This window comes from Vombatus ursinus, unplaced genomic scaffold, assembly GCF_900497805.2.
Source record: "Vombatus ursinus unplaced genomic scaffold, bare-nosed wombat genome assembly UNPS02014941.1, whole genome shotgun sequence".
NCBI lineage: Eukaryota > Metazoa > Chordata > Mammalia > Diprotodontia > Vombatidae > Vombatus > Vombatus ursinus.
In genome coordinates this window covers 10,569,317-10,592,516 of record NW_020954719.1, presented here as the reverse complement: position 1 = coordinate 10,592,516, position 23,200 = coordinate 10,569,317, and the positions used below count along the sequence as shown (strand labels likewise).

The following is a 23,200-nucleotide window of genomic DNA, read 5'->3' as shown; positions in this document are numbered from 1 at the left end:
TCTGGAATAGAGAGTCTGAGCTGGAGAATCATCAGACCTCAACACTAATTAGATAGAAAGGCTTAAGCACTCTGTCCAAAGAGCTGGAATTTAGTTAACAATGTGGTTTCTGCCTTGAGTCTAACCTTGAGTCTAACAATGTAACCTTTTTCCTCAGTAAACTACACTGGCTCCCTATTTCCTCTGGGATCAAATATAAAATGCTCTGACACTGAAAATCCTTCACAACTTGAGCCCTTCTTACCTTTCAAGTTTTCTTAAACTTTACTCCTACTATGTTCTTGCACATCTAGCCACACAGATCTTCTCCCAAGACACTCAATCTCCCAGCTCCATGCTTTTTCATAGACTGTCCCCCTTAGAATACTCTCTCCTCCCTTCCACCTACTGGTTTCTGTGATTCAGCTCAAATTCCAGGAGGCATTTCTCTGGCATTTTCCCTGTCTGCCTCTCCTCATCTGTCATCCACATGCTAGTCCCTTCCCTCTGAGAATACCTTTCCTCCATTCTGTATGTATATATATATTATAATATATATTATATATTGTATATATTATATGTATATATATATTATATATATTATATGTATATTTATTATATGTATATATATCTTTTGGGGTTTTTTTGCAAGGCAACTGGGATTAAATGACTTGCCCAGGATCACACAGCTAATAAGTGTCAAGTTTCTGAGGTTGGATTTGAACTCAGGTTATCCTGACTTCAGGATCAGTGCTCTATCCACTGCGCCACCTAGCTGTCTCTTTTCTGTATATATCTTTTATATATTGTTTCCCCTTTTAGAATGTGAGCTTTTTGAGGGCAGAAACCATGTTGTTAACTATCTTTGTATGCCAGTGCTTAGTACAGTATCCGGTAGATAGTAAGAACCTAATAAATGCTTGTTGACTGCCTGACTACTATGGATGATGGGGTTCCTGCAGGGGGTGTTGGGGATCAAAAATGTGTTTCAGGATGATGATGCCTGGCACCATGGCTACCAGGTTTGCAACAGGTGGTGCCAAACTACACCCAGCCCTAAGCTAAAGATACAATCCAAATGCTAACAAAGGGCAAAGTTAATGGGGTGAATATGACTGTGACTCAACTGTCAGAAATGTGGGGAAGGTAGAACTCATTAGCAGTCAATTTATCAGTCTGAATGTGTCAATTCTTCTTGCTCTGTAGTCCTATGGCATCTCTCTTATTATTCTTCCTAATGATACCTTATATTCTAGCCACTGGTATGCATGTTTTTTTCTCCCCTCCCAGACTACCAGCTGGCAGGTATGAAGTCTACCACTAGGCTCTCTTCAATGACAGAGGACTAGATGTCCAATTTTGAGACCAGGGAATCTGCAGTACACATCTTCCTTGCTCAGTTCCTCTTCTTTGATGTACTCTGTGTCCTAGAAACACAGGACCTAGCTGTGAAGCTACCAAGAAGGCATTTGGGAGAATACAGGTACCAATGCCTGATTGTCTTCCCCAGGGAATTGGATGGTTGGGTAAGACTACCGATTTGCAGTAGACTCAAACCTTATTACTTATAATCTTTTGTGGTGCTTATAATAGTCAGATATTCAATTTGTTCAATGGAAAAATACATGGACTTTCTACTAGAAATTCACTCAGCAGATTGTTCTAATAAGGATATTATACAGGTGGTGTGCTAATAAGGCTAATCTACAAGCAGAATGAGCTGGGGTAACAAATCCAAGAGTGAGGTGTAATATTTGAAAGAATTAGTTGTTGCCATGGCATCTAGGTGAATAATAATAATAGAATTCATATATCAATTCATTGTTTGCAAGGTGCTTTACATATTTTATCTTATTTGACCTTCATAGCAATTCTGGAAAGCAGATAACTGTCATTATCCCTATTTATGTATATCTCTATACAGATGAGGAAATCCAGGGTGAGGGAGGCTAACTGATTTGCCTAGGGGATATGGCTGGTAAGTGTCTGAGACAGGATTTGAATGCAGGTCTTTTGACTCCATGTTTAGCTTTCTATCCATGGTGCCACCTAGCTGGTCAGAGACTGATGGTCTGTATGATGCCTGGCCTTAACTCTCAACCTATTTGAAATTAGCCTCATTTCCACAGATGGACCAGCTAGAGTCCAGGGCATCTTTGCAAAGTTTTTTAGCTCAGAACTATTTAAAAGGCACCATCAGTCCAGATATTAGCACACTTACTCTACGATGCTATAATCGATACCCTTCCAAAATCACATGGACAATATGCTTGCTGTTTTACTAAGTATCAAAAAATATATATACATTTGTTTGGGTTCCCTAATAATTGCTTTTGGGTTTCAAAAATGAATCTATATATAACTCAAAATCAGAAACCTAAATAAGTTAATATACCATTGTTTTAAGAAGGACTTTGAGAGGCTAAGTCATTTTATTATAAATACACAAATTAAAAATAAAAGACATGTGAAGAAAGGTGCTATCTACATCCAGAGAAAGAACTGATAAATAGAAATATGTATATGACAATTTTACACACACACACATACACACACACACACATACACACCTATTTGTGTCTAATGATAGCCATCTCTAGGGTGGAGTGGGGGGAGAAAAAAGGGAAAAAAAGAAATTTACATGATAATTTTATTTTATATGTGTGTGTTTTTTGTGTTTTTTGTGTTTTTTTTTGCTTTTTATGGTGAGGCAATCAGGGTTAAGTCACTTGCCCAGGGTCACATAGCTAGTAAATGTCAAGTGTCTGAGGTTGGTTTTGAACTCAGGTCCTTCTGACTCCAACTATCCATGGCTCCACCTAGCTGCCCCTACCTTTATTGTATATTTAAAAGGAACAGCAAGTTGCACATAATAGATTTGCAGTTTTATGTGCCAGCACATTTTTAAAAAAAATTATACTCCTTTATGGAAATGCTTGTTTTATTCCATAAATTGAAAATAAAAGACTTTTTAAAAAGAGCTTGTATGTATACCAACAACAAAAAAAATGTAATCAGAAGTATTTAACAAAATTAGTGCAAATACAATAAATATTTTAAAACTAAGTAAAGAAAAATAAACCATAGTAAGCAGCCTGGTCACACTAAACAAAAAGAAAGGAGAAGGAAGCTGAGCCTCCTCTGACTGGGCAGCTCCAAACTTCTTGGAGTCATTTGAGCCATTGATATACACATTTCCATGCTGGGCGCTAGTCTGACCTTTATGTGCCAGCACCAAATTTGACATAAACCTGACTTAATTGCTTCCTTTTCCCTGACCCAGGAACAGGTAGAGCCCCTGAAACTTATCCCTAGTCTGGGGCCTTAGTTGTATTTCTCTGCCTACACGTCTGTTGCTAACATAAAATCCAAGAGGGTGGGAGCTATATCTTATTTTTTTTTTCCTATCCCCAGCAGTATCTATCTAGTACAGGGGTGGGAAACCCTAGTCTCAGGGCTGCACTTGAGGACCTAGGGGGACACATGTGGCCTCTAGGCTGCAGATTCCCCATTCCTGGAGCAAATTTGGAGTAGGGAGGCCAAGTTATGAGCCCCAGGTAGCACAGTGGCTAACATATAGGATTTACCCAAATCAAAACCTAAAAATGAGGCCATGACAGCTTTGGGCAAATAGGCTGCCTCCAGAGGCCAGACCATGACATGCTTCAGTGTAGTCCCAGGAAAACGCAGAAACACCCTGCCAGCCTCAGCACACACCAGATCCCAGCACTAGGACCCCAGCTTAGCACCAGGTAACCTGTGATACCCATTTGGCCTCCAGCAGCACCAGCCACCCCCACCCCACCCCCCTCAGTGTAGCACTAGACATGAGGGTCCTCCATGGGCCTCAGGATAAAATCAGGGTAGCACGAGATAAACAGAGGGGGCCTACAGCCACTGGCACAAGAACCCTGAGACTGTGCCCCATCTGCCCTGGGAGCAGAGGTCAATCTTAAAAGAAAGGAAAAAGGCCAAAAAAGATGAGCAAAAACCAACAACAATAACAACAACCGAAAAAAGAAAATAATCTGATAATTGAAAGTTATTATGGTGATGGGGAAGATTAAGACACAAACTCAGAAGAGGACAACAATATCAAAACACCTATAGGCAAAACCCCAAAGAAAAATGGGAAGTGGTCTCAAACCCAGAAAGAACTCATAGGAAGAGAGGATTCTGGGTAGATGGCAGAGTAGGTTAGAAAATTCCAAGGTCTCCAGATTTTTCCCACAAACAAGACAAAATAGCACCTCAGGATGAATGTAGAGTGGCAAAAATAAACAAGAGTTGGGGCAGAAGAGTGGGTCTCCTGGGACAATTGCAGAAGATCCAAAGAAAAATCTCAGGACTGAGGTTTGGTCCCTGTGAAGTGTAAACACCTCCAAGCAAGTTCCACTGAAACAGCAAGCTGTAAGCCCTGGGGCTAGCTGGGTTGGGAGGTAGCCTCAGCCCCAGCCACAAGAATTTTTGCCTCTGAGACAGTGTGGGGAGTCGGATGTCTGTCAGTGAGTACAGAAGTAGTGGGGCAGGGACACCACTGACTGTGGGTACTTACAGGAGAGTGGAGTTCTTGGTTTCTGTTACAGGCCAGAGGGGAGAACTGAAGAAGGATCTGAGGCTAGAAGCACCATCCCGCATCCCCTAGGACTAGAGATGATTACAATAATAAGCAGCTACAAATAATAATTAAAAAAGAGTAGGCAAAGGAGAAAGAGCCCAACTATAGAAAGTTACTATGGGAATAGAGAAAATCTGGGTTTATCTTCAGAGGAGGATACTGAAGCAAAAAAGCCTCTCCTACCCCAAAAAGTGACATCAAATGGTCACGTTCCCACAATGAATTCATAAAACTTTAAAAAACACTTTAAAACTCAAATGGAAGAGATGGAGCAAAAATAAGAACAATCCAAGAAAAACAAGAAGATTATGAAAAGAAAGTCAACCAACTGGAAAAGGAGATCCAGAATCTTAAGGAAGAAAATGACTCCTTGCAAATTAGAATTAGGCAAGGGGAAGCCAGTGAAGTTATAAGAGACCAAGAAATAGTAAAACAAAATATAAAGAATGAACAAATAGAAAAGAATGTGAAACATTTCATAAGAAAAATAACTGATCTGGAGAACAGATCAAGAAGAAACATAAGAATAATTGAACTACCTGAAACCTATGATCAAAAAAAAAGAATCTGGATACAATAATACAAAAAAATAATAAAGGAAAATTGTCCCGAAGCATTAGAACAAGACGGGAAAGTAGGAATATGAAAAAATCCACTGATCACCACCTGAAAGAGATCCTATGAGGAAAACCTACAGAAATAACATAGTCAAATTCTGAAACCCCCAGCTCAAGGATAAAATATTATGAGCAACAAGAAAAAAAAACAATTAAAATATGGTGGAGCCACATTTAGAATCACACAAAGACCTAGCAGCAGCCATGCTAAAAGACCATAGGCCTTGAAACACATCAAAGAGCAAAAGAACTGTGGTTGTGGCAAAAAATATCATACTCAACAAAGTTAAGCATAATCCTGAATGAAAAGAAATGGATATTAAATGAATTGCGAGACTTCCAAGATTTTGTTACCAAAGCAAAACAAAAACAAAAACCTGAACTTAATAGAAAATTTGACATACAAGATCCAAGAGAAATATAAGGTACACATCAAAGACTAATTACAAGGGATTCAATAAGGACTGTTTACTTTTTATATGAGGAAATGTAAAACATATGTCTAAGATTGTTATTAGTAATTGAGTAGTTTGAAAGAAAGATTGGGGTAGACCTGAGTATGATGTGATTCTAAAAAGTGAAATTGTTTAGGAAAAGGTAAAAAGAGTAATCATTTTATCCAAATGAGGTGTGAGAGGAAGAACTAATGCAGAGGAATTAAATATGGGGAAGAAGGCTGGTAGTTCTGGAATCATATTCTCATTAGGAATAGGTTAAAGAGGGAACAAATACATATGTATCTAAAAAGGGTATAAAAGTCTTCTAAATTCAGAAAGAAATAAAAGACTAAAGGGATGGGGATGAGGAGAGGATAAGGGAGAGATTTTTAAAGGGAACTCTACTTACATGGAATCTGGGTTAAAGAGAACAATATATACATTTAGAAGGGAATAAAAGTCTTCTAAATTTATAAAGAAATAAGAGCATGAGGGAATAGGATAAGGGGAGATATAGAAGAGTGTTTAAATTAATGGGAATGGGATAAAGAGGGAATAACATATATATTTGAAAGCTATAAAAAGTCTTCTAAATTCAGATAAGAACAAGAGGGTAAGGGAAAAGGGTGGATGGAGAGGATAAGGAAGGGATCTTTGGAGGGAGAGTAGGTTAAGTAATAGGAGGGCAAGGTGGCTAGTAGAAGTAAAGTAGACGAGTCAGGAGGGATAGGAAATAAGAGATATTTACAAACATAAAATAAAGATCAGAAGTGGAATTTATTATAAAAAAGCAGGGGTAGTAATTGTGATCTCAGACAAAGTTAAAGCTAAAATAGATGTGGTCAAAAGAGAAAAATAGGGGAACTACACTATATATCAGCCATATTAATCAATATTGTTTTAGACTATTTAACTAGACAGTAGAAGGTTGGGGTATTGCCATGGTGTGGGAAATGATGAGTTGGTGGACTTAGAAAAATATGGAAAGACTTGGACTTATGAAGGAAGTTGTTATCCACCCTCAGAGACACAGAGGACAAACGAGGATAGTATGGTCTTACATAGATGCATGTGAATGTATATATCTATAGATGAGTGTGATTATAGATATCTAAGTATATGTATGTATATGTAAGTGCATGTATGTATGTGCATATGTGAATATATATATATATATATATACATATATATATACATATGCATGTGTGTGTATCCATGCTTAATTATATGTAGCCTTATTGGGGAAAGGGAGGAGAAAGGAGGAAAAAAAGAGCAAAGTCAAAAGTTCACAGTAGAGAACAAAAGAAAACTGACAAGGATGCAAAGAAAAGATGGACTGTTCTGAACACAATGTGTAGTATTTATTATACAGGCTTTCTTGAAAAGGAAATTTATCGCTGTATATTTTGAATCCTCTCTTATGTTCTGCTGTGCACATGGCAATGCTTTTTTTTTCCTCTTATTTTGTATTTCAGTTTATAATGTTTCTTTTTTTGTCTTGTTGTGTATTTGAGTTTGAGTATTTAGATTTAAAATAAATTAATGAAAAAAAGAACTCATGGAAGAGCTCAAAGAGGAGCTTAAAAATCATATGAGAGGTAGAAGAAAAATTGGGAAAAGAAATGAGAGTGATACAAAAAAATTATGAAAAAGAGTCAACTGCTTGGAAAAAGAAAACAACTGCTTAAAAAGTAGAACTGGCCAAATGGAAAAGGAGCTACAAAAATCCACTGAAGAAAACAACTCCCTAAAAAGTACAATTGGCCAAATGGAAAAGGAAGGATAAAAGCTAACTCCTTAAAAGTTAGAATTGGGCGAGTAGAAGCTAATGACTCTATGGAACATCAAGAATCAATTGAACAAATTCAAAAGAATGAAAAAATAGAAGAAAATGTAAAATACCTCATTGGAAAAAACAACTGACCTAGAAAACAGGTCAGAATCATTGGACTACCTGAAAGGCATAATCAAAATGAGTATGTGGGAAGTATCTTTCAAGAAATTATGAAGGAGAACTGCCCTGATATCCTGGAATCAGATGGCAAAATAGGCATTGAAAGAATCCACCAATCACCTTAGGAAAGAGATCCCAAAATAAAAAGTCCAAAGAACATTATAGCCAAATTAAAGAACTATCATGTCAAGGAAAAAATATTGCAAGTGACTGGAAAGAAAGAATTCAAATATCGGGGAGCCACAATCAGGATTATACAATTCTTAGCAGCTACAACATTAAAGGACTGGAGGTCATGGAATATGATATTCCAAAAGGCAAAGAAGCTACAACTACAACCAAGAATCATGTACCCAGAGAAATTAAGCATAATATTCCAAGGGAAAAAATGGTCATTCAATGAAATAGAAGGATTTCAAGCTTTCATAAGAAGACCATAACTGAACCAAAAATTTGATTTCCAACATCAAGACCCAAGAGAAATCTAGAAAGGGAGAAAGGGGAAAGAAAATATAAGGGATTCAATGGGGCTGAACTGTTTACATCCCTACATGGGAAGCTGATACTTGTAATTCTTATAAATTGTACCACTAATATACAGCTAGAAGAAATATACATAGATAGAGGGTATGGGTATAAGGTAAATTTGAAGGAATGACATAAAAATAATGAAGGGCTGAGAAAAGGAGTACACTGGATGCAGAAGTAAGGCAGAGGTAGAATGGGATAAATTATTTCACATGAAGAGGCACAAAAAATCTGTTACAGTGGAGGGGAAAGATGAGGGTTGGCAATGTGTATTGCTTGAACCTTACTCTTATCAGTTTTGACTCAAAAGGGGAATAATATACACACTAAGTTGAATATAGAATATCTTACCCGACAGGAAAGTAAGAGTGGAGGAGATTAAGTAAAGGACAAAAGGGGAACTGACAGAAGAGAGGGTAGACTGAGGAAGGTGGTCGACAGAAGCAAAACACTGTGAAGGAGGGAAAGTGTGACAGGAGAGAGAGGACAAACAGGAAGAAAAATAGGATGAAGGTAAATACACAGCTAGTAATCATAACTGTGAATATGAATGGGATGAAATCTCCCATAAAAAGAAATCGGTAGCAGAGTGGATCAAAAACCAGAATCCTACAACATGTTGTTTACAAGAAACACATTTGAAATGGAGAGACACACACAGAATAAAGGTAAGGGGCTGGAGCAGAATATATTATTCTTCAACTGAAGAGAAAAAAAATCAAGGGTAGCAATCCTGATCTCAGACAAAGCAAAATAAAAATAGAACTAATTAAAAGAGGTGAGGAAGGAAACTACATCTTGCTAAAAGGTACCATAGACAATGAAGTAATATCAATACTAAACATATATGCACCAAGTGGTACAGCATCCAAATCCTTAAAGGAGAAGTTAAGTAAGTTACAAACTCATGACCAAACAAGAAATTGAGAGCATTATGAAGTGTAAAATAGACAATTTTGATTATATTAAATCAAAAGATTTTTGCACAAGCAAAACCAAATGTAACCAAGATTAGAAGGAAAGCAGAGAGCTGGGAAACAATCTTTATAGCAAGTGTTTCTGATCAAGAAAGGCCTCATTCCTCAAATATCCAGAGAACTGAGTCAAATTTATAATACAAGCCATTTCCCAATTGATAAACAGTCAAAGGATGTAAATGGGCAGTTTTCAGATGAAGAAATCAAAGATGTCTATAGACACATGAAGAAGTGTTCTAAATCACTTTTGATTAGATAAATGCAAATAAAAACAACTCTGAGGTACCACCTCACACATGTATTAGATTGGCTAATGTGACAAAAAAAAGGAAAATGATAAATGTTGGAGATGATGTGGGAAAATTGAGACACTAATGCACTGTTGATTGAGTTTTGAACTGATACAACCATTTTGGAGAGCAATTTGGAACTATGCCCAAAGGGCAATCAAATTCTGCATACTCTTTGACTTAGTAATCCCACTACTACAGGGATACTCCCTGTATCCCAAAGAGACCATAAAAAGGGAAAAGGACCTATGTGTGCAAAAATAAGAGCAGCCCTTTTCATGGTGGCAAAATATTGGAAATTGAGGGGATGCCCATCAACTGGGGAATGGCTGAACAAGCTGTGGTATATGAATATAATTGAATACTATTGTGCAATAAGAAATGATGAACATGCAGATTTCAGAAAGACATGGAAAGACTTGTATGAACTGATGCAAAGTGAAATGAGCAGAACTAGGAAAAGATTGTACACAATACCAGCAACATTGTGTGATGATTAACTATGAATGACTCATCTCTTCTCAGCAACACAATGATTCAAGACAAGGACACAGGACTCATGAAGGAAAATGCTGTTCACATAGAGATAAAGAACTGATGTACTCTGTAGATTGAAGCACACTTTTTTCACTTACTTTATTCTTTTTCATGGTCTTTTTCCTTTTGATATATTTCTTCTTTCACAACTGTGACTAATATGGAAATATGCTTTACATGATAGCACATGCATAACCTATATCAAATTGTGTACATTTTAGGAAGAGGGGAGGGGAGGAGAGGGAGGGAGAAAAATTTGGAACTAAAAATCTTGTAAAAATCAATGCTAAAATTGTCTTCATGTGTAGTTGGGAGAAATAAAATACTATTTAAAATGAGGTCATTTTACAGCATATCAATAATTAATCAATTAACAAGTATTTGTTGAGAACTTACTATGTGCTAATAGTACTAATCACTGTGCTAATCACTGGGGAGAGAGAAAAAGCAAAAACAGTCCTTGCCCACAAGGAGCTTACATTCTAATGGGAGAGATAGCATATATACATCAGACCATATACAATAAATACAGAGTAGATGGAAGATAAACTTAGAGGGTATGGAATTATCAGCTGGGGAGACCAGAAAAGGCCTCCTGGTAGAGATGGAGCTTGAGCCGGATCTTAAAGGAAACCAGGAATTGATTCTAAGAGTCAGAGGCAGAGAAGGAGAGTATTGTAAACATGAGGAACAGCCAGTGCAAAGGCAGAGAGGTGGAGATGAAGGATCATACAAAGAACAGCAAGTAGAATAAATAAGGCTGGAATGTAAGAAGATAGGAAAAGTCCCAGTTTAGATTAACTAGTATGAACTGAGAGTGCAGCACAGTTCTGTGATTTCCTCCAGTTTCATTCAGCTGCACTAGAGTTAAGAGTGAAGGAGGCAGATAGCAGGAGTGACCAAGGCTGGGATGGGTAAGGTATATTAATAGGATAAGGGAGCAAGGGTTTCAGAATAGAAAACTGAACTTGCTAAAGTTTTGACAAATTTTTCTTAAGATATTAAACACTTTAAAACACTGATATTCTCATATGTTGTGTGTTTTGAGAGGGATTCCTTTCCTCTCCCCTGAATGCCTGGCACATTGCAAACCTCAGATATGTAGTTATCTTTCTTGTATTGGCATCATCAGTGACTTGTACATTCAGTGGTAACATTTTAGCAAATTTCATCTGCCAGTAATATCTTCTATTCATAAACAACGACTGAAAAGTTGTATGCAAGAATGGATTTCAATTTGCTGAATTTAAATATTGAATTTCAAGTCACATTTAACAATTGCTCATTATATTCATTTAGATGCATATGCTGTGCATATTCTGATTTTATGAAAATAATAAGTCGAATTTCAAAAAATAAGAGTAGAAGACAACATAGATTTGAACTGGTTTGGCAAAACATCAAGATTGGGAAGGGAACATTGCCAGAGCAGGAATGATACCCTGGAATAGCCGTGAGGGATGCTGGGATTAGAGGGCATGAGGAGAATGAAGAATAGGTTTAGGATAAATGAGGGAGAAATGGAAAGACACAAGATTATGATCAGGTAAGGGGATTTCTGAGTTCATGAACATGGAAGTGGGACATTGTTTGACCAGATGAGGTAGAATGGGGAAGTATGAATAGAGTGAGGAAAGGGAAAGTTTGGGTATTTGAAAGAACACTCAAGGTGTATGTTGAAGTCCCTTAGAATAAGGGAAGAAATTAGAGTGTGGGGAGCAAAAGCATGAGCCAGGCACTGAAATCATTGAGAAAGGAAGGAGAATGTCCTGGGTCTGGGGGGAGATATGGTTAGTAGGTAACAGCTACTAGAATCTAAATTGGGTGGTAAATTTAGATTGAAAGATCTTCAGAGGAAAAGAAGTAGGAGTGATGAGGGTAAAGGGAGAGTGTGGAAATGTCAATTGGGAGCCAGGAGTACTCTGTCACCAGCACCACAAGCAGTGAGTCAGGGGTATGAGTGAAAGTGCAGAAAAAGGTAGCAAGGACAGCAGTACTGTCAGGAGGGAGTCAGGTTTCAGGGAGTGCCAAAATGTTCAAGGAGTGAGAAAAGGAAAAGGCAAAATGTAGGCAGGTATTCCTGGGAGCATAGTGGATGGGGTAGGCAGCTCTGGAGTGTGGCATTGGGGGCAGCTTAGGGTTAAGGGAGTTTGGAATGAGGGAGCAGACAACTGAGGTTGGGAAGTGAAGTTTGTTTTTCAGCAGCTAGAGATTCAAAATCATAGTGATGGGGAGAGTAGGAGGGAGTGGGTGTATGCTCACTACTGAGGAATAAATCTAGGCAGAGTAACTGAGGGGGTCTGCTGATGGAGGCAGGTGATTAGAAGGTTCAGGGTCAATGTCTATATTGGCATAACCTTCAACTGACTGATCTGCTCTGTTCTTGTGAGTTGGGACGAACCTAGCAGCGTTGTGGTCTTAGCCTTGTGGTCCAGTTGGAAAGCTCAAAGAATGAATCAATCAAAAAACATTTATTAAGCACCTACCGTACCAGGTACTTTGACCAACTCTTCCCTTCCCAGTTCTAAGTAAGTCAAGGATTGAGGGGAGGCAGAAGTTGGTCATTAACAGCATTTTAAAAGAGCAGGGTGGTGGAAATAACAACGACGAAAGGAGGTGACAGTCTAGGTAGCACACCCAGAATACTGTAGCTCTTTGGAAATAATGTTGGGGTGGAATAATGAACTCATCTCTAGCAAGATGGGCACATTCTCATGATTCTCAGGCACTTAGTGAGGATTCCAGGGGTGAGGCTTCTGGAAAGAAGATTATTTCCCCGATGTCACTAAGGAGTAGGGCTTAGGACAGGGAAGAAACTGATGCTTCCTGCCTTTCCCCCTCCACCTAAATTATTACTAATTAGATTCCCTGGACTTAATCTTCAGGTGTGAAAGATTTTGGGTCTACCATACCATTCATTCATTCAACAAATTTTTTATGAGTTTTATTGGCAAGTTTGCCAAGATTTGACTTGGGAATCAGGAGAAATTCAGACCATCATCTAAGCAATGTGATGAATTGGATTGGGAGTAATGAGGGATAGGAGGCAGAGAAGGGGCTCTTTTATTAAAACTACCATTTCCTTCAAGGGCACAACTCAGTCAGGGCCTGCTGGGGGCAAGTGGGGGCTTCTAGATTGGAACGAAGTTGTATCTTCTCCCTTCTCCCTCCATCACTCTGACTACTGATCTCCCTGACTTTCTTTAAGTCCCAACTAAAATCCCCTCTTCTACAGGAAGGCTTCCCTAACCCCTTCATTCCAGTTCCTTCCCTCTTTTAACTATTTCCTATTTATCCTGTGTATAGCTTACTTTGTAGATATTTGTTTGCATGTTGGCTCCCCTACTAGATTGTAAACTCCTTGAGGACAGGGACTCCATCCTATTCGTCTTCCTATCTCCCAGCACTTAGCCCAGTAATTTTGCATGTAGCAGGCACTTAAGTGTTTGTTGGATTGAATTTATTGGCCAGAGGAATGACGGATTTTTAAAAACTTTTCATTTAATCTGTACCCCGTGTTATGTAAACATAGCCTTGGAAAAAATCAGGGCGAGAAACATTACAGAGGCACAGGCATACACAGATACCAATGCCTTCTTAGAAAAATTTTAAATTTGTCCAAATGTTTATGTAGTTCTGGGCTACAACAAAAAGTGCTGCTGTCAATATCTCTGTACATACAAGTCATTTCCCTTTGACTTTGACCTTTGGGGATATGTGCCTAGTAATAATGTCATTGGTATAGTACCAAATTTCTTTCCAGAGTGGTTGGACCAAGCAAATGGATCTCTGCTACCAATTCACTGGTCTCAGAATGTGGTAACCAGAAACTGTCGTATATACAATGCCCCATCCTGGTTAAATTAGCATTAAAATGTATTATTCAAAAGCCACAAAACTAAACACATGTACAAGAAATTTAAATAATTAAACTTTCTTTTTTATTTTTTTAATATTTCATTTTTTCCCAATCACACCTAAAACTATTTTTAACATTGATTTTTTAAAATTTTGAGTTCCAAATTCTCTCCCCCTTCCTCCCCTAATAATTAAACTTTTAAGTGATGTTTTACAGGTATATAGCATTTGTACTTCTAAAGTAATTAAAGTTGAAAACTGCACTAAGACTTTTGGGACATCCTATAGGTGTAAAAATATTTATAAGGATCCTTTTTAGATCAGTAAGAACACAAAACAAAATAGGTGTCCATCAGTAAAGCGATGATTAAACAAATCATACTGTAATATATAATGAAATGGCATTATACCTTAAGAAATGATGGTTACAAAGCATTCAGAGAAAATTGGGAAGATGTGTCAGATAGTCAACAAACATTTATTTAAGTTTCCACTATGTGTTAGGCACTATACTAAGTGCTGGGAATACAAAGAAAACCAAAAAAATAACAGTCTTTGCTCTGAAGAAACTCACACCATAATGGGGGAGTCAACTTGCAAACAAAACAACTGTGTGCAAACAAGCTATGTACAAGATAAGTTGGAGATGACGAACAGAGAGAGTGAAGGCATTAAAATTAAGGGGGATCTGGAAAGACTTTCTGAACTAATTCAGAGTGAAATAAGCAGAACCTGGAGAACAATTTACATGCTGACTATAATAATGTATAGGAAAACAACATCGAAAGATTTCCAAGTTCTGTCTAATGAATCATGATTTTAAGTCATGTGTGCCTTCCACTTCTCAGCAGATGAGTGGTGACTTAGAGATGAAGAGTGAAGCAAACATTTTCAGGCATATTTGTTTTGCTTGACTGTACTTATTTGTTATAAAAGGATGATGTATTTTAGGGAGGAAAGGACAGTCAACGGAAAGTGACAACGATGTTAAAAAAAAAGGAAAGAAGTATCAGAAATTTATATATTATCAATATATAATATTATCATAATATAATATTATCCATTTAATTTTTTATAAAGAAAGAAAAGGAGAAGCAGGGTGTTGATGTGAGAGTGCAATCAGCAGGGATATGGGGCCTTTGACAAGCACATTAGGGCCATTCAGATACCAGATTCCTAGAAACAAGTTTGTGGGTATGGGCTGCTCCTCCTCCCCCACCCCCACCCAGAGAAAGTTTGTTCCCAAAGTCTATTCCATGTTGTTGGCTAAATATCCCATGGGCTATCTGACATTGTATCATCCTTCTTATCAGGTCTTCCTACCTTCTTTTTGATGCTGAAGTCAAGTCTAAGGCACTGATCTCAAAACAATGGGGGTAGAATCTATTTGGTAGAGTGGTAAATGCTAGGTTGATTAGTGGACTTAGGATAGAGGATCTGAATTTAAATTCTATTTCGGCCACTTACTACCTCTATGACCTTAGCCAAGTCGTTGAAATTCTTTATATTTTTGTTTCCTCATCTGTAAAATGAGGGTGTTGGAATAGATTGTCTCTGAAGTCCCTTACCGCTGATCCTAGTCAGGGACACCCTGCCCCGAGAAGGAACATTTCTTTCCCAGAACTGGGTGGAAGCGCATTCTTGGAATCCCGTTGGGCAACTAGGGTGGAGGGAAGAATGCTGTTTCCAACATCCTCAGGAGCCATTTGCCAAGCCAGACGCTGAGTTGGCACCTTCTTTGGTGGCAGAGAATGTTCCACCCATGCGGGTGGTGGTGGTGATGACCACCCAAAAGGGCTGGAAACATCCAATTGCTTGGTTAAAAGTTGAAGATTGTAGCAGAAAAATTCACTGTGCTGAATGAAACAAGATCACTCAAATTTCCTTATTTCTCTCATTTGCTCCTAGAATATGGGCATCTCTGGAACTGTTCTCAAAAACATTGATACAAAGCACTGAAGGCTAATACTGTCAGGAAAGAGATAATAACATGTAACTCCTTTCCTCAGCAAAAGAGTTGTCAGTTTCAAATTGCAGTACTCCCCCTCCCTCCTACCCAACACACTTCCCTGAGCAGCTCTGCTAGGATTTGAATTTGCAAGCAAGATCAGAAGTATATGGTTGATATGTGCCTCTAAAATGACTCTACTTGTAAGGACAAATACCTATGACTCATGGCTGAATACCCTTTTGCCCCTCCATGCCCCTTCTTGACACCGGATTCTGAAGATATGCCTCAATCACTAGTGGTTTCTTTAATGATATGTTGCTCCATTAACTCATTTTGTGTTCTCCTCATCATGCTAGCTGCAGGTGGACAATCCGAGGAAGCAGAAAGTGGAGAGGAAAATGTGCTATGATAGTTTAGCAGAAAAGCTAAGGTGGGGAGTTAAGTGGAAAGAACAATGGACAATGTCCACTCCTGACCTTTTCCTTAAAGGGCTCACATTACATCTTAGAATTGTTAGTGATTATTCTCTCCCTAAGTTACCTTGTATTCACCTAGGAGTACACATGGCATAGCATTCCAGTAAAATGTTAAGGCAGAACGCACTGCACATGATAATGCATAATAAATGGTTGCTGAATTGAATTGAACCCCTTCCTTCAAATGCCAGGTCAGAGAGTCCCAGTTCAGGCTAAGTCTGCCTTTTGTCTTGGAAAAGTTCCCCAAAGACCTGCTGAAAATGGGTGGAGGGCAACACCGGGCTCCCTTGCTGTCAGGCATCATCAAACTGTGCCCTCTCTCCCTCCTTCTCTCTACCCAAGTAAAATCACCAGGATGTTAGGGAGAAGTTATTCTTTGCCTCCTTAGAAACACAAACACACACACACACACACACACACACACACACACACACATTAACCATTGAGTAAATGCCTAACTGCCCTATGGCAAAGTCCCACCCTACCTGGGTGGAGGGTGGTGCTGGTAGAGGGAGAGACTTGGGGGGACACATCTGAGTAAGCAGAGGAGAGCACAATTACCACAGATCAGCTCCTTGTCTCCTTTGTTTAGAAACATGACTCGTAGATGACTTCAGTGAATTTGCATACTGCCTTTATTGTCTAGGGATCAAGTTAAGGCTGGAAGGCTAGAGAATTTCTCTATGACTAACGGAAGCCAAAAAAGCAACCTTGGTCTTTCATACCTTTTCCAGCAAGGTGGGAGTGATGTCACTATTTGTAAAGCCCAGCCCTTCCCCACCTGCAAGCTCATCTTCATACATTGGACCCAACCCTATTTTTTCTCCCTATATAAAACCATTGCTGGGATCTCAGTCTCACACAGTCCTTCTCCTCCTCTCTGGTCCTCTTTGGCTTTAACTTTCTCTCTTCAGTCTTCTCATTTTTGAGCAAAACCAAGCTATCATGTCTTCTCAGTCTACAGTCAGGATTCAAAGAAGTGGCCGGTGTGGCTTCAGTGCTAACTCTGCCATCATCCCTGGCATTAACCGGTCAGGTTTCAGCTCTGTGTCTGTGTGCCGTTCTGGGGGCAGTGGTGGCTTTGGAAGGGCTTGTGGAATCTCTGGGGGAGCTGGTTTCGGCAGCCGAAGCCTTTACAACCTAGGGAGGTCCAAGAGGATCTCCATGGCAGGAAGCAGCGGTGGCTTCCAGAGTGGATATGGCGGAAGAATAGGAGGTGGATTTGGTTTCGGCAGTGGAGTCAGCGGTGGCTTCGGATTTGGTGGTGGAGCTGGCTTTGGTGGTGGCTATGGAGGAGCTGGGTTTCCTGTCTGCCCCCCTGGTGGAATCCAAGAAGTCACTATCAACCAGAGTCTTCTGACTCCCCTCAACCTCCAAATTGACCCCACCATCCAGAGGGTGAAGAGTGAAGAGCGGGAGCAGATCAAGACCCTCAACAACAAGTTTGCTTCCTTCATTGACAAGGTAAGACACTAAGACATACCCACCATCAGGTATTTCAGAGTCCCCTGAAAATCAGTGTATATCTCTGTACTTAACTTCCTGCCAAAGATGAACTTGGGAATGAGAGAGAAGAAAGACTCAAATTCTCTCTGCATTGAGAAGCTTGCCCAACTGATGATTGCCTGATGATTACCAAGAAGGGTAACAACATCCCTAAGTTTAGTTTCTTGGAAACTTTTCCTCTTCTCCATGGATGGGGAGAATTCACAGATGTCAATAACCCTATGGCATGTGAAGAGAGCAAGTTAAAATGTGGGTTGCTCTTTCATTGCTGAAATATGCAGAAGAGTGGTGAGAAATTTTTATTGTCAGCCAATAATAATTGAGCTCCTATGGCACAGTAAGGCAGCATGGTACAGAGAAAGTTCTACCCAATTGGGAGTCAGAAGACCAGCCTTTGAATCCCAGGGCTACTATTTACAACCTGTGTGATCTTAGGCAAGTCACCCTTTCTGAGTCTCAGGGTCCCCACCTGTAAAAGGAGGGGATTGCACTGATTGACCTCTAAGAGCCCTTTCATCTCATCTAAGACTATAATTCTCTGATCTTATTATGGATAGACACAAGTAAAACAAAAGATATATTCGGTTAACTCAAGAAGCATCATGATGGGAAGCAATGAATTCTTGGACACTTTAAAACATAGAAATGAATTGAAATTAACTATTGCTTTCAATCAGAGGCTTGAAAGGGTTCTGTATAAAGGGATTCCTGCATTGGGTGGGAAGTGTGACTTAGCTGTCTTCTAAAGTCACTTCCAACATTAAGATTCTAGGACCCACTTTGTACTCCAGAGTGGATAAATTGTCTTCTTAAAATTCAATTACAGCTAAAAAACCTAAAGTGATGAGATAAGGGAGAGGCAGAAGAGGGTAGGTTTTGTTTAAATCTGTTGGTAGTCATGGTGATTGGGTAACCCCCACAGGAAAATTAGGGGTTGCCAGTAGAATTTGAGTAGAGAATTGCCATGGTCAAAACCTCTCTTCACAATATGACATCATAAGTATTTGCTGCCCTGCTAGAATTTGGGGAAGGTCATACAACCATTGATGGCATTATTGCCTTCTTCCACTGACTTCCACCAGCTCAGGCAACACTTTATGGGACTGACTTTCTCTTTCGTACTCTAGGTACGATTTCTTGAACAACAAAACAAGGTTTTGGATACCAAATGGACACTGCTCCAGGAACAGGGCACCAAGACTGTGAAGCAAAATATGGAGCCATTGTTTGAGGCCTATATTAGCCAACTCAGGGGGCAACTGGACAGACTCGTACGTGAGAAAGGTTCTCTGGATGCTGATCTGAGAAACATGCAAGATCAAGTGGAAGACTTCAAGAACAAGTAAGTGAGAGGGCTAGAGTAGTCAAGAGAAAAAGTGTGTGGGATGGATGAAGACCAGAAGAAAGGGGGAAACAGCTGGTGTCTAGACTATAAAAGATTCATAGAGGAAGGATATATCTCACACTATTCCATAGCATCCCTAAGAGGACAAAAAGGGAGTGATGGAGTAGTAAAGAAGGTCAGAGACCACAACTCTATCTCTTAGATTTCCTAGCGTACCCTGTGTTAGTTCACCTCTTCATATCAATGAAAGGAAATTCATAATCCACATGGGAATGGTCCATTTTGTGGGAGATCTTGGATTTCAGGCTGGTTTCAGCCTGTCCTATTGGCCATTGGCTCAACCATCTTTCCTTTCTGCTGCTATCTAGGTTTGAAGATGAAATCAACAAGCGCACAGCAGCAGAGAATGAATTTGTGACACTAAAGAAGGTGAGTTGATTGATTCTAGGGGACAGGCTGCAGAAAGAGGAAGCCTGTGTCCAGGCAAACATTCTGTGTTTGGCTGTAGGAGAAAGAAGATCTCATTGGCTAATTTCTTGTGTTTTTCCCATACAGGATGTTGATGCTGCCTATATGAATAAGGTTGAACTTCAAGCCAATGCAGACACCCTCCAAGATGAGATCAACTTCTTGAAAGTCTTATATGAAGCAGTAAGAATTCTATCTTTGTTCTCCGAAAAAAAAAAAGTTGTTTACTAAAGGACAGGTGCCAAAGGAAGCATGCTGAATATTCAATATTAAAACTTTAAGCCTGGCATCTCAGGTCCATTAGGCCCTGAAATATCATCTAATAAAGGTTTGGGCTAGAGGACCTGTTGGGAGAATTCTCAGGTGCCCTGGGAATGCTTCCTACTCACTAAAGATGGCACAACTGAATGTCTCTATCCTCTAGGAGCTGGCCCAGATGCAGACCCACATCTCTGACACCTCTGTTATTCTGTCCATGGACAACAACCGCTCTCTGGATCTGAATAGCATCATTGCTGAAGTCAAGGCTCAGTATGAAGATATTGCTCAGAGGAGCAGGGCTGAGGCTGAGTCCTGGTACCAGACCAAGGTGAGATAAGGGGGAAGTAACTGAGTTGTTTATAATCACCATACTAACCTACCAGATAGTTGAGGGCAGGTTAGAGTCTTCCCCCACCCCTTTTTTCATTTGGGAAATAGAACATTGTGATGTGAAAAGCCATTCCCCCTAATAGCTGGCTTATGAAGGATGAGTTAAATTGTCCTAGTGAGCATTTAGAGAGAATTCCATGAAGAAACACTGAGACAATCTGGGAAGCATTTCAGTGTGATACTGATGCTGTCTTTCTCTCTTTCTTTTCCTTTTTCTGTCCCTTAAGTATGAGGAACTACAGATCACAGCTGGCCGCCACGGGGATGACCTCCGCAATACCAAGCATGAGATCTCTGAAATAAATCGAATGATCCAAAGGCTAAGAGCCGAGATTGATAACGTCAAGAAGCAGGTAGGCTATAGCCATTTTTCTGGGCCAAGATTGCACTTCTTTTCTGGACATCTTCTTCACTGTTACCGTGACAACTCAGTCCATGTACCATGGTAGGAACTACTAAGCTCTTTCCTCACAACTAATCTATCCATATGATTCTAGCAATTAAAGAGTCCTGTCCTTACTATGCCTGGCCCATCTCCTACCAGTTGCCATTCATTTACACATTTGACATTGCTAACACAGAACAGCATTAAATTGGGGCTTGCTGATAACAAGGATTGGTGGTAGGGAGAAGGGCTGGAATTGATGAGTTCCAGCTGCTTTCCTAATTGTATCCTGGTAGAAATGAAGAAAGAGTAAGATCTCTTTCTTTTGCAGTGTGCTAACCTGCAGAATGCCATTGCTGAAGCTGAGCAGAAGGGTGAGATGGCCCTCAAGGATGCCAGGACCAAATTAGAAGAGCTGGAAAATGCTCTTCAGAGAGCCAAACAGGACATGGCCCACCAGCTGCGCGAGTACCAGGAGCTGATGAATGTCAAGCTGGCTCTGGATATAGAGATCGCCACCTACAAGAAACTGCTGGAGGGAGAGGAGTGCAGGTGGGTACTTGTTCTTTGGGCTTTGCGTGGTGGGTCGCCTCAGGCATTAAAACACTGAGCAGAATCTCAGGAGCATTGAGCTCTTTTTGAGAAAACACAGAGTAAACTGGTTACCCTAAGGGCCACTGGGGAAACTTCTGGAATCATCCCATTTTGTTGCAAATTCAGTCTTCTGAAATATAATCTTTTGTTTCCTCCACACACAGAATGAGTGGAGAGGGTGTTGGACCAGTCAACATCTGTAAGTATCTTTGATTGTTCTCACTTTTGCTTTCACTTTTCCATAGCTTTCTGGCTTAGTGGGGTCTCAATGTACATTTTTTTTTCATTCCTTCCACAGCTGTCGTGAGCTCCACAGTCTCCAGTGGGTATGGAAGTGGCAGTGGCAGTGGCGTTGGCAGTGGTTTTGGTCTGGGTGGAGGAAGTGGTTATTCCTATGGTAGCAGTGGCAGCTACAGTGTGGGAGGAGGACTCAGCGTTGGAGGTGGCTTCAGCACTGGCAGTGGGAGAGGCTCCCTGGGGGGCAGCAGCACCAGCGTAAAGTACACCACAACCACATCTTCCACTAAGAAGAGCTACAAGCACTAACGTGTCTACCAGATTCTTGGCTCCGGAATGCCTCAAGCCCCTCCTTCCTGTTCCTAACCCTTAGCATCAAGGCTGCTATCCTTTTGGCTGCTGAAGATGTTGGGGTTGATTTCTAGATGGCCCCCCTGACTCCAGCCTTTGATCTTCACTTCCACCCAGGGTTGGGTCCAAAATTTTAAATGCCACATATTTACCAACTGGATTACATTCCCTGAGCGTGAACTTTCAGTCATAAAATTGTTGAGAATATCATCAGTGTGTGGGGTCACACAAGTTCTATCTGACCCTCCTGTCCAGCTATCAGAATATCCACCTATTGTCATTAAGTTCCTAAGTCAGAGGACTTGGAAAAACACTCAAGTGTTCTTTTTAGGAACAGACACTCACTTTGGGTCTGAAAGAAGCATCGTGTACTTGGCCACCTTCAGCTGGCCATCTGGAACTGCACCTCTATTGAATCTCTGTGTTCTAAAAAGAAGTGGTACTGGTGTTTTCTTGCAGTGTCCCTGAAAGCAGAGGTGATACAAGCAGATAAAATACAGAAACTGTATCCCTGTGGCATGTTTCTTTGGTCCCTTCCATCTCTTATACTTGTCTAATAAAGCAGATTTATAATATATATTGATATTGTCTGGAGTTGCCTTTATGCGAAATCCGTGGGTATCAAACCTTTTTTTTTTTTTAAATCCTCTAACCTCCCTCTCACTCGGAGAAGATTCTAGTCCAGGAATTCTGGTTTTCAAGAGTCCATGGCTAATTTCAGGGGGACCATGAATTTGTTTTATTTAAATATTTTTATAACTGTGTTTCAATACAATTGGTTTCCTTTGCAATCCTGTATATTTAAAAGTTATTCATTTACAAACAATATTCTGAGAAGGGTTTATCAGATAAAAAAGTTATGAATCCCTGCTCTAATCATCTACTACGTCAGAATTGTTACAACATATGGCTAGTGGGGATTTGCCACTGAGTACTGACGTATGAGACAGATTTCTTCTATATTCAGGGAGTAGGCTTCCTCCCTATAAGGAGACATCCAGGGAATGACTGCCTTCCCTTAGAGTTTGCCTCATACGGTGGGTATGTGCCACCATGTAGAGCAACTGCTGCCCTAGCCATCTTATTTCATATTGCTGTGGTCATGGTGCCCAATTATGACTCAGCTTCACCAAAACTGGAGGTGGTGATGGTTCCTCTGACCTCTCTAGCAAGGGACAATACTTCCACTTTGCCTCCTTTCAACACTTGGGCTTCTTGCAGCTAGAATTTATTTTCTTTTGTTTTTTTTTCCCCCAGAGCTGTGATTTCACTGAGGTAGAGAACTCCCAGTGAAGAAACCATTTCTACCAGTGTTGATAGAAACTTGTTATGCAAGTTATAGTTCTAGAGATTTACATGGGGCACTGAGGAGTTAAGTGAAATCTCATATCACTCTTTGCAAGTCCCCACTTTCTTTCTCCTCTAAAGTCCTCTTCAACAT

At 39.9% G+C, this 23,200-nt stretch overlaps 1 protein-coding gene across 1 annotated transcript; it reads left to right on the top strand.

Annotated features, from left to right (window-relative positions):
- The first annotated feature begins 17,074 nt into the window (after positions 1-17,074).
- LOC114029688 (keratin, type II cytoskeletal 6A-like) lies at positions 17,075-22,338 on the top strand. The gene is made up of 9 exons (XM_027844302.1): positions 17,075-17,686; positions 18,856-19,070; positions 19,442-19,502; positions 19,629-19,724; positions 19,966-20,130; positions 20,420-20,545; positions 20,909-21,129; positions 21,336-21,370; positions 21,470-22,338. Exons 1-9 carry the CDS (start codon positions 17,168-17,170, stop codon positions 21,715-21,717), a joined length of 1,686 nt encoding a protein of 561 aa, XP_027700103.1. The 5' UTR covers positions 17,075-17,167; the 3' UTR covers positions 21,718-22,338.
- The last annotated feature ends 862 nt before the right edge of the window (positions 22,339-23,200 follow it).

What these genes read in the sequence shown, in the direction of transcription:
- LOC114029688 (XM_027844302.1), top strand. Translation starts at nt 17,168, where the DNA reads ATGTCTTCTCAGTCTACAGTCAGGATTCAAAGAAGTGGCCGGTGTGGC. An exon ending in TTGCTTCCTTCATTGACAAG is followed by an intron (nt 17,687 to 18,855) that starts GTAAGACACTAA and finishes TTCGTACTCTAG; the next exon opens with GTACGATTTCTTGAACAACA. An exon ending in CTGGAGGGAGAGGAGTGCAG is followed by an intron (nt 21,130 to 21,335) that starts GTGGGTACTTGT and finishes CTCCACACACAG; the next exon opens with AATGAGTGGAGAGGGTGTTG.